The sequence below is a fragment of the Gadus chalcogrammus genome, chromosome 4 (genome assembly GCF_026213295.1).
Source record: "Gadus chalcogrammus isolate NIFS_2021 chromosome 4, NIFS_Gcha_1.0, whole genome shotgun sequence".
Taxonomy (NCBI): domain Eukaryota; kingdom Metazoa; phylum Chordata; class Actinopteri; order Gadiformes; family Gadidae; genus Gadus; species Gadus chalcogrammus.
Genome location: NC_079415.1, coordinates 13,232,123 through 13,243,310, shown reverse-complemented (window position 1 = coordinate 13,243,310; position 11,188 = coordinate 13,232,123). Strand labels below are relative to the sequence as shown.

Sequence of the window (11,188 nt, the reverse complement as noted above, 5' to 3'; positions counted from 1 at the left end):
TCTGCAAACCTATGGTGGCATCATGCCTTCAGTGTGTATATTGTATGAAGTTCTCTGCAAACCTATGGGGGAATCATGCCTTCAGTGTGTCTTGAACAACCACACATATTATATTGATATTTTATCGTATTTGTCTAATTCATACTTGACTGTAGATAGATTTATGGGTGAAGATACCAGCGCAATAGACTATAACACACTCACCCTTTTAAGAATCACTTTCCCTCTCCCTCTCCCTCTCACTCTCTCATAAACACACATACAGATAGAGACAGAGAGAGAATGTTAACTTGTGTAAAATTCCCAATTATTATTGATGTATTTGCACTTTTAATCTTGCTGAATTCTACAAGGCAAATAAATTAAGCTAAAACTTTGTTCCCCGGCTCCATTCGTCTTTGTAAGGAAATGTTCTATTTTGTCTTTATTATTTTGTCAGAATGCACCAGAATGCTTATTTTGTCAGGGAAAATCACAAAAAAATCTCCGGGGAGGATGCCCCCAGACCCCCCTACAGGGGTTTGGTTTACAAACTTTCAGCCCCCCCGAAAAAAAAATCTACCAGCCTCCACTGGATTGTAGGCTAACGGGGTAAGGAAATACGACCATCCAAAGTTGTTTGCTATATCGCCACCTATGGCCCAATCTGGATGGCCTTCACTTTAATTAATCATCACCCATATGGCTTTAACTACCCCAAGTTTGATAATGATTAGCTGTTTAGATAACCTCGCCTTTTGGCTCCTTCCGTTTGATTGGGGCATTTTATGCGCCTGGCGGCAATATTCTTTTGTCAATCGACTTGCTCTTACTTGAGCAGTTATGCTGCGATCAATTTGTATGGTACACCGACCTTCTCTAGCGAGAACATGACGTAATTTCCTGGCTCGCAGCAATTATAGCGTTCCCGTTTGTCATTGGCTAGTCATTGTTATTGTTTTCTACATTAGCCTCTTTAGCAAACCAGTTCGAAAACAAACTACACAACTTTAAATTGTATTGCATGCACAGCAAGACCGTGAAATGTATACATTGGTGACCGGAATAAAGTAGAAATGTATCAAGCGTGTAAGGGCATTTAAAATCGACATTTAAAATGGCCAACGTGGTACAAATACAAAGCAAATAAATCTCTTAACGGGCACAGCCATTTTTGTTGTCGTGTCGTACGGTCAACCTCACTGAACTCGGTATACTCTCAGCATTCCGACTAGGACTGACCAAAAGAGGCATTCCTCTGTGAAATGCCGCAAGAAATCTTGGAGATTTCCCCACTTGCAATTCGTAAGGGTGGTGTAAGAGGCATCTGGATGACACCATTAGAGCCTTTGGCCCTTAATGTCCCAAAGGTGGTCAAATCAAACAATCTGTCTGAAACTAACAATTACAATTGGATCCCTCGCACTTGCTGCTTGACCCCCTATATGGTAAAGAGGAACTAGACAATCTCCAACATTTCTTTGTATTTCCCTGTTCTCTTTACCTTCCTATCACAATGGTTTACCTACCTACCTACCTTCCTCTACCTCTATAGATTAACACCATATAAAAGACACAATACCATGTATCTTTGACATTGTTTTGACTTTGTTTGTAAGGCTGTGAAGTAAGTCTCCGCTGTATTTGAGTGAATTAAAGAAGTGAAGTTGAAAGTGCATAATGTACAGGACTGAGAATGGGAATGTGGCCCCTGGGGTCACCACCAAGGGGGTTTAGGAGAGGATTGTGGATTTTTACGTCAGTGCGGAAAGTCTGTTTACGATAAACCCTGGATGGAAGGAGACAGTAAAGGGGCATCTGTGGATAACAAATACTCAGGTATGGGTTACAACACAATGCCTTATAGTATTTAACACAACTCAAACACAATTTGAGTACTAAATGTTTACACTGCATATTTTTAAAGACATAAATATGGGCTTGACGCATATGCTTGATGAAGTGTTTAACAAACGTTTTGAGAACGTGTCAGAATCATCGGCACGAGCACCCCAGACCAGCAACTGACCGCCAAAAGACAGGAACAAGCACAGAAAACATGGCTAAGAGGAAGCGGTCCGAACTGGAGGATGACTTTCTGGTAAGTTTAAGAATGTCATGCTATAGTAACGGTAGCTGGTTCTAGCTAGCTAGCTTTTTGCTAGCAAACTTTTTTGGCTTACATTACTTTCTATCAGAGGCTTAGGTGTGCTACATTTGAGCTAATGTTTAGCTTATGCTATCATATGAAACTAGGTCACCAAACGTATCTAATTTTAACAGTTGTGTCATGAATCCATGTCTAAACGGCTTAATGCTTATTGTAACCTGTCTGCTTTCTGTCCATTGTGGTCAATGTTCTTTGTGTTTCTTTATACAGTAACAAGAAAGACCAGCCAGAAGAATTCCCAACCATACCCTGATTCGTCTAGTTTGTTTATTTTAAATGTTGATGTTCAAGAATACGTTATGAAGTTTTCAAAATTAAAAAAATAAATATTTTTCAAAAGATGTGCTTCAACGCCCTTGTATTTAGTGTATGTATTTTTTACTTACCTTTTATCAACCTTGTGTTAAGGAGGTAAGGAACGTGGGGACCCAAGTGCAGACACAGACTGAGACGGGGTAAAGGGAAACGGGGTTTATTGATTGGCAGGCGGGTAGTCGGACAGGCGAGGGGGTCAGGTAACAGGCGGGCAGTCAGGCAGGCAGGGGCTCGGCGGTAGGCGGGTAGTCAGGCAGGCGGGAATCCGGCAACGGGCAGGTAGACAGGGGCTCGGCGGTAGGCGGGTAGTCAGGCAGGCGGAAACTCGGCAACAGGAGGTCAGGATACAAACGGAGAACTAGAGACGAAGGGCAAAGGGTTACTGGAGGACAGAGGACAACGGGCTAGGCAAGAGATACTGCTGGTAGGTACGTTACTAACTGGGTAGTGATAAACGACGAACTGGCGCCGGCAGACTGGAGATCCCCGGCTTAAGTAGAGGACGTTTGATGAAGATCGCGAGCAGGTGTGCAGAGGGGATGAGGCCCAGTGGCACCAGGCGGCCACTAGATGGTGGTGTTGGACCGTGTGACAGGCCGTGGCGTGACACCTTGATAATATATAGTACTCATTAATTGTTATTGAGTGTATATTAAAGGATTTATAAACCTTAATAAGCATGGTTCCCACTTTAGATCCCGTACCTGCAAAATGCATAATTGGCAGTTTAATATAGGATTTATTAACCTTAATAAGCATAAAAAATGCTACAAGTTACAAAGACTCAATAAATGGGTTTGTGATGTCTTTATTAACAACTATAAGAATCTCATTATTATATATGAGACCATTATTAATGTTATTAAGCAATCAATAAATACTCAACAAGTTTATATAAAGTGCTTTTAAAAGTCTTATAATCTCACTATAAACATGTTTATTATGTCGTTATTAACACTTAATGCTAGTCTAAATCAAACAAATTCATGTTAATAAGCATATAATAAGGTCTTATTACATATTAACTAAGGCTTATTACAAGGACCTTAATATAAAGCATTACTGTCCATCTTAATCCATCTTCAGCATTTCAGTTTACAAATGTTTTAAACCACACCCTTTTGCATAGTTATTGGCTCCTGGGGGCTTTTTTATGAAGGTATTATTGTAGCAAAAGTCTTTAGCACTTGTAACTGCCGATTTTGTATGTGTACACTGAAGTCACAAATGAGTAACAGTAAATTTGAAGTATTAAATATTTATTTTGCATGTGTACTCTAAAGTCACAAATTTGTAACAGTACATTATATGTCGTGAATATTTTTTCTACCATTGTAAACAATAAATAGGGTCTACGAGTTCACAATTCTGTGTTACAGGTGCACAAATCCTATCCTATGCATCACAACTTCAAAGAGTCATGCACTTGACACTTTTGGTACAATCATTGCAGCGCAGTTGGTGCAAAACACATTCCCACACCATCAGAAGTTGCACATCTGTGAAATATTTCCTCACAAATGAAATTATATAGATCGCTATGTTGAATGAGCATTTTAATGAGCGAGCACAAGTCCATCGATGCAACTGCTCGAATCTGCTGCTACGAGTCTCAACTGTTGTTTACTTTTGCAACACGTCTAGGTGGTACAAGTGTAGCAAAAATGATTTGTATGCGTATGAAGCAGAGCGTCCCTGGGCGGGACAAAATTGCAGCATTAACCAATGAAAGTCGCCAGCAGGGAGTGCATTTTTCAAACTACACTGGGACCATCCAAGCAAACTCTTACTTTCTGGAGTCTTGAAAGTAGACAAGAGGGTATCCTGCACGACGGAGTTGGGTATCTTACATTATGTCAAAGTAATTACTTAGTTCAACTGATTCCCCCCAAATTATTGCATTAACATGCCGCAAGTTTCCCTCAATGTATTTTTATGGTCTGCTTGGATGGTCCCAGTGTAGTTGAAAAATGCACACCCTGCCGGCGACATTCATTGGTTACTGCTGCAATTTTGTCCAGCCCACGGACGCTCTGCCTCAAACAGATACAAATCACTTTTGCTACACATGTACCACCTAGACGTGTTGCAAAACTATCTGCAAAAAAACCAACAGCTGAGCCTTGCAGGAGCAGATTCGAGCAGTTGTAACGATGGACTTGTGCTCGCTCATTGAGGTCAGCTCAGCTGAATCAACATAGCATTCTATACATTTTATTTGTGAGGAAATTGTTCACAGATGTGCAACTTCTGATGCATTAGTTCACATTTGGGTTTACGAATGCACACATTTTGGGCATGTTCTCAAATTATGAAACACGGGTGTGCGAATGTGTTTTGCACCAACTGCGCTGCAAGATTGTAGCAAAAGTGTCAATTGCATGACTCTGAAGTTGTGATGCACAGGATAGGATTTGTGCACCTGTAACACAGACTTTTGAACTAGACCCTATTTAGTGTTTACAAAACTAAAAATATTTACGACTTTAAATGTACTGTTACACATTTGTGGCTTTAGTGTTTGCATACAAAATCTGCAGTTACAGGTGCTAAAGACTTTTGCTATAACAATCCCTTCATACTTTTTGGTGTACAGACCTCACTTCTAATGAGATATAAGCTATTGATCCATTGATGGTAGATTTTGCCAAAGGATTTTGATGTAAGTTAAAAGGCCTGGATCCTAATGGTATTTTGTATTTTTCGCAGAATTCTAAATCGAGGTAAATCTTTCAGAGGGAAGTCTGAAGGATCTTGAGGCAGATTTTCTTCAGTAACCCTCTGCAACTGCGGAAAGTTTCAGAAAAAGCGTGACAGCGGTTTAGGCTGTGTAGGTATTTTTGGTGGAATAATAATAAAACTAACAATTAAAAAAGATTGATTCACACTTTGTGCTTGGCTCCCTGTATGGAAAAGAGGAACTAGACCCTCTTCACCATTTATTTGTATTTCCCTTTTTTCTTTACTTCCCCAACAGAATGTTTACCTAAGGCTTTCAACTTCCTCTACCTTATAGATTAGCACCATATAAGAGACACAATAACATTAGACAATTAGACATTGATTTAACTTAGCGTATTTCAGTGAAATATAAACGACTGTTACATAAAATTACATTAATTTGAAAACAAAATATAAGGTAAATAGTTTGTCAGCCTGTGAGGTAAGTATCCTCTGTATTTCAGTGAATTTAAAAAGTGAAGTTGAAAGTGCATGATGTCCAGGACTGAGAATGGGAATGTGGCCGATCGGGTCGCCACCAAGGGGGTTAAGGAGAGGATTGTGGATATTTACGTCAGTGCGGAAAGTCTGTTTGTTTATGATAAACCTTGGATAGAAGGAGAAAGTAAAGGGGAAGCTGTGGAGAACGAATACTCAGGTAAGAGATTACAACACACTGCATATTTTTAAAGACATAAATATATGATGAGTCTCTTAATAGCTTTCTCTCCAGAAATGTATTACTTTTAAGCATAAAGCACGTGCTTTCCTGGCAGAAGGAAAAACTAAAATGTAAACACAGAAAAAAGATCTATATTTGCTGCAGGACTTTCATTGTTTATCAAAGGTAAAGCATTTTAACAACACAATAATCTCAATTGTAACAAGGATCAGATATTTATAATCAGGTTATTATTATTATTATTGAGTAGAGGTAGTTGCAATAGGAGTACTATTCTCGTAGTAGTAAAAGTTGTGTCAGTGGTAGTATTAGAAATATTATTATTTTTATAAATAGTAGTAGTAGCAATGATAATAGCAATATAATTGTAGTAGTAATAATAGTAGCACTGGTAGTAGTAAGTGTAATAGTAGAAGCGCTATTGTAAATAGTAGTAGTAGTATTATTAGTAATACTAGACATATTCAGATACAACCTAGTCAGTCTATTGTGTTCCATGCTCCACGCTCCCACCAGGACCAGTGAGGGCTTGAGACTGCAGTCTCTAACCGGTCAGTTGTTCTGTTCCTCTCTCACTCTCCCTCTTTAAGAGGTGGCCAAGGTTTCAGGGCAGAAGAAGGCCTACAGGATCCGAGCCGTGCTCCCTTGGCTCCTCGTGGTTCTCCTCCTTGTGGTCGTCACAGGCCTCGGAATCGCCCGTGAGTAGAGCCAAGATGGCCGTACTCATACTCAGATGATTCCACTGCAGTATTTGGTGCATTTGGCAAAACAAACCTTGAATCTTATATATATCTTATATTTTGATGATTGCAATGTACACATTAGAAAGAGGACAAACACAGAAAACAAACAAACTCAATCGTTCATCACAATAATTATCGATTGGCTCCATTTATGCACAGAGCATGCAAACTATTGGCGAACAGTTTACTACCAGTGCCCTTGTACATCAGGCGAGCAGACCTATCATTAGTGTGATGAGTTTACTCTGACGCATTACTGCGTTTGTCCTACGATGATGCCTCTTTGAAAAGAGTCTTGTCTGACGAGTTGGCAAATGACAAAGTTAAGTATTTGATTCACTCCCACCCCCACATCCAGTAAAGGAAGAGAAGATCCAGAGGAATTTTGAAAGAAAGGAGCCCATGGCCAATCATTTAAACAAAACCAGCCCACTAACGGAGGAGTCTGACCAGGTCCAGGAGAAACTATGTGGTGGGTACAACAGTTCTGCATATACCATAAAATAGTAATAGTGTACGTGCTTATGTGTGTTGATGCATGCAAAAATATACATTGCTGTTGTGGAAAAATACATCCTGATATTAATTTCAGGTTATGAACAAATTATAACCAAATTATAACATTATTACTAGTACATCTAATAAATGCATTTCTACAAATGATCATTGCACCTAGAGATGGCTCCCTTTCTTTCTTCATTAAGTTAAAGGGATACTTCACCCATTTAGAACCGGCGTTCTATCATTATAAAATCGCTATTGTAATATAAATAAATATATAAATAAATATCAGTCTAAACCAGTCTCCCCTTGGCCCATTTTTTCTCATCTAATTTTCTCCCGAAATGACGTCAAATGACGCGTTTGACGTCATTTCGGGAGAAACCTCTTGTCCCGCTAGAAGGGCCGAGGGCTACAACACACTTTTGATGGCAAATTTTTCCACCAATAAGGAATGAGAGGGGGCGGGAGCTCGCGTACTGAGGGGGAATGAGGGGGACGGGAGACCGACAGGTGGGCGGGGCAGCGAGCGCAATGCACTGTGGTAGTTGGAGGTTTTCTTACTTTGAGCCAGAGAGACCATGAAAACACTCTTTCTGCCTTTTTTCAGGCTAGGATGAACCGATTTCATTTTTTTTTTCACATTTATAATACATTGAATTATTTAATTCATGAAACCTTCATATTCCCACCGGTGAAGTATCTCTTTAACTTAGTTAGCATTTCAATAAATGCTTCTTCATGAATTGCCCTGCATTCAGGGAATTCCATTAATTATTACTGTGTCTAAATTCATGATTTCGTATTTCAATAGGTGGTCGTGGTGAGTGGAAAAGATATCGCTGCAGTTGTTACTCCATCTGCTCGCAAAATAAAAAAAACACAGCCGCAACGCAAACAACACAGCAGTGGTTACAGTCACAGCCTATCCGTACCAGTCTCCAGAAGGTCACTCCCATCACCTTTGCTTTGTTGATATCAGACCTACAATCCTGTGATGTGAAAGTACCCCTTTCAGAATCATGGACACCTGATGTATCTCTGAAGATGCTTGGTAAATGCTGCCGATGATTTACCGGTTGTTTCTTTCACACTTTCGGGTACGACAGCCCGGATGAAGAAGCCTTGTGCTTTGATGAAAGACAGAGACCTCGGAGACGTTTCACCTGCAGCTCCAAACAAAACTGGACCTGTAAGAAAATAATAGAATGAGCTCACCATGGCAGGATACAGCCAACCAGCACACAGACACACTGGTGTGGAAAATTTTATAATTTTAATAACATCACAGATACATTTGCTCATCTTCTTTACTGTATCACTGATTCACTTAGAAAGCCCTTTGTGTATATATTTAAGTTACGTAATTTGCCGTCTACTTAATACTTTGAAAATGTGCACATTCCACGGTCCTATTTTGCACATTCTTGCACAGCAAAAAAAAACAACAGACTGTTCTAAATCTCTTTTATATTCCTCAGATATTTGCCATAATGTTTTCTTAATGTAAATGTTTCTATTTTTATATTTATGTTTTCTGCTTTCAGTTCTTGTGCCTTATTTTCTTACTGTATCCTATCTTTGTTTGTTATTGTTTGCACCAAATACCAAGAAAAAAATCCATGTAATAAAGCACATTTTGAGGAGGATCCACCTGATTGAAGGTGTGTAATGCTTGTGACAGGGGGAGAGGATGTGTGCAAGGGACCTTGCCATGAACCATCTTTCTATCACATAGATCAGGAAGTTCCTCATAGGATGCTGATTGACTTGATTGTGTCAGTGACACAATATACATTTTTTATTCTGCAAATTCATATTATAGGTGTGAGATTTGTTAGAAAATTCACCTCCATAGTCACCCTGGACTCACAGGCCGACAGAGTCTCGTCATCATTTATGTCCTGAAAGAATCAGGGAAAACTATTATAGGCCATTCTTCCAAAATTCTGCTAACATTTAGAATAAAACATGACACTTTGCCTTGACAGTTATAGGCTACCTCTGCTTGGAGATTGAACCAGCACTACCACCATTACCACTGTCGGCAGCTCCCTCAATACAATGTCTGCTCGCTCAACTAAAAATTACACAAATGAATTTACACTCTCACATTTGATAAGAAAGACAATTTTGTATATTCATCGCCCATACATGAATACATACCCATTACAAACGTATCCGAGAACGAGGCAGTGGGGTCAGATGACAACCCCCCTTCCACCCAGGCCATCATCGGCTGCCCTTCATTATTAGCGAGGGCCAGCTCCCCGAAACGGTGAAGGGCGGTGGAGTTGACCCCCTTCCAATGGTGTTGCTCAGGACTTCAACAGGTACAGCTACAATCAACATCAGATTGAAGGTTAGTGCTTAGTTAGCCTATTGTTAATCACAGGCTACATTCACCTGAAATTATTCTCTTTGACGCTTAAAACTTACCACATTGAATTATGCTTTTGTGCTTATTCCGAACTTGAACCCATGTCCTCAAGGTCATGCTGGCACCACATCTACATGGGAGCAATAGGCATGATGATGGACAGGCGAAATTTGATCCCTGACTAACGCTGGCGTTCTGGTCTTATACTAATCCACTACGCCAGCGCTGCTACCTCTCAGCAGTTAAAAACATATGCGATACATTTCTTACATAGGGTGTATTTAATTTGAATTCCTTAAATGATAGAACAAAGCAGGTTGGTCGTTGCTTTTGTATTTTGAAATCATCATGATTCTTTTGGGATTAATGGTGAACAATTCTGCATTGGGCATAGTTATTTTTTAGACAATATGCCGAAACTTTTCACTTACGAACTTACGAACGGTTATTTTTTTGCCAGCACGCCTCCCTAGAATTATTATGTGCAACTGTGTTGCCCCTAGCTGTAATCTCATTCTTGAACTCATAGGAGTTTATTATAACAATCTGTTCCTCTTCAGTGAAATACAATGCTCTGGATCAATCCATTTTGTAAAGGGGAAAACCTGGCTTGACAAATTGACTCCTAATTGAGCTTGGTGGTACCATTTAACTCTGACTGTGAGGTCGTCTGTCGATCCAGGTTATCCAAATCAAGCCTTGGTATGTTTAGCGCGCTTAGTTGATTTGGATAACCTGAAGCACTTTGAGTCTGCCTTGTGTATGAAAAGTGCTATATAAATAAAGTTGCCTTGCCTTGACTAGTATGAGTGGTGGGAGTGTGTGTGGATGATAGCTGGTTGAATCAGCCTCACCTGGCCGAGTCTGATTGGACTCTGGGGCCAGGTGAGTCTGCAAACCTGTGGCACATTGAGCAAACAGCGTGCAACAGCTAAACCAGCCAACACCACACACACTCAGGTTACAATTACACGTGGCCAGCTATTCTAGTAAACGGCCATTTCCCCCTCTCCTTTTTAAAAAATAACATCGTTCACACACTTCCTCTTTCTGAATGTAAACATAGGTCGCACTTTTGGGGCAGAATTTCCAGTTTGCGTGTAAAAGAAGGCCACAAACGAAGGGAAATGTCTCAGCTTTTCAAAATAACCATGTACGTGTAAACAGGGTTTCAGTGAGTTATCCTAGATGGCAACATGTAACACCAGGCCAGGTATAATTTACCGCAAACTTTACAATAAACTCTGGAGCACATATTCGTCCCCTAGGTGGAATGAGGTACTTTAAGACAAAACATCCTGAGTCAATCAACCTCTACTTAGTCTCTACGTTTGTTTTGTGTGTAAGTGTTGATGCAGACCCGAATGGTGTCCGTTTACTTTTGGCACGCACAAAAAAACTAAATCCTGTTTACTGTGTTGAACTTATTTGTTTCACACATGTCAAAGGTCTTGTCAGGTTATTAACTCTGACGTTAAAACATAAAGCATTCATACAGTGAGAAAGGAAATCAATGGAAGAAAAAAATTGATACAGGACATTTAAATAATCATTTAGAAATTCACTTTGTAATTACCTTTCGAAACAGCGTGTCAACAGATGGATAACTTGCAGATAGCTACGTTAGATTGCTTTACTGTTATACGGCCCTTATAGTCCAAGAAAAATATTGATGCTATAGGTGTATGTCTATAGAG

At 39.8% G+C, this 11,188-nt stretch overlaps 1 protein-coding gene across 2 annotated transcripts; it reads left to right on the top strand.

The window, feature by feature from the left end:
- The first annotated feature begins 5,507 nt into the window (after positions 1 to 5,507).
- Positions 5,508 to 8,750, top strand: LOC130381593 (uncharacterized). Of its 2 annotated transcripts, none has more exons than XM_056589266.1 (4): positions 5,508 to 5,843; positions 6,458 to 6,565; positions 6,969 to 7,082; positions 8,221 to 8,750. In XM_056589266.1, the coding sequence occupies exons 1-4, from the start codon at positions 5,678 to 5,680 to the stop codon at positions 8,313 to 8,315; spliced, it is 483 nt and encodes a 160-aa protein (XP_056445241.1). In that variant the 5' UTR covers positions 5,508 to 5,677; the 3' UTR covers positions 8,316 to 8,750. The 2 variants fall into 2 exon arrangements, with proteins under 2 accessions (XP_056445241.1, XP_056445240.1); XM_056589265.1 differs by lacking the exon at positions 8,221 to 8,750 and adding an exon at positions 7,926 to 8,195.
- Positions 8,751 to 11,188: the final 2,438 nt, after the last annotated feature.

Bases quoted from the DNA above. Each gene is read 5' to 3' on its own strand.
- LOC130381593 (XM_056589265.1), top strand. From the start codon at position 5,678: ATGATGTCCAGGACTGAGAATGGGAATGTGGCCGATCGGGTCGCCACC. The intron at 5,844-6,457 runs GTAAGAGATTAC...TCCCTCTTTAAG, and splicing joins TGTGGAGAACGAATACTCAG to AGGTGGCCAAGGTTTCAGGG. The intron at 7,083-7,925 runs GTGGGTACAACA...GTATTTCAATAG, and splicing joins GGTCCAGGAGAAACTATGTG to GTGGTCGTGGTGAGTGGAAA.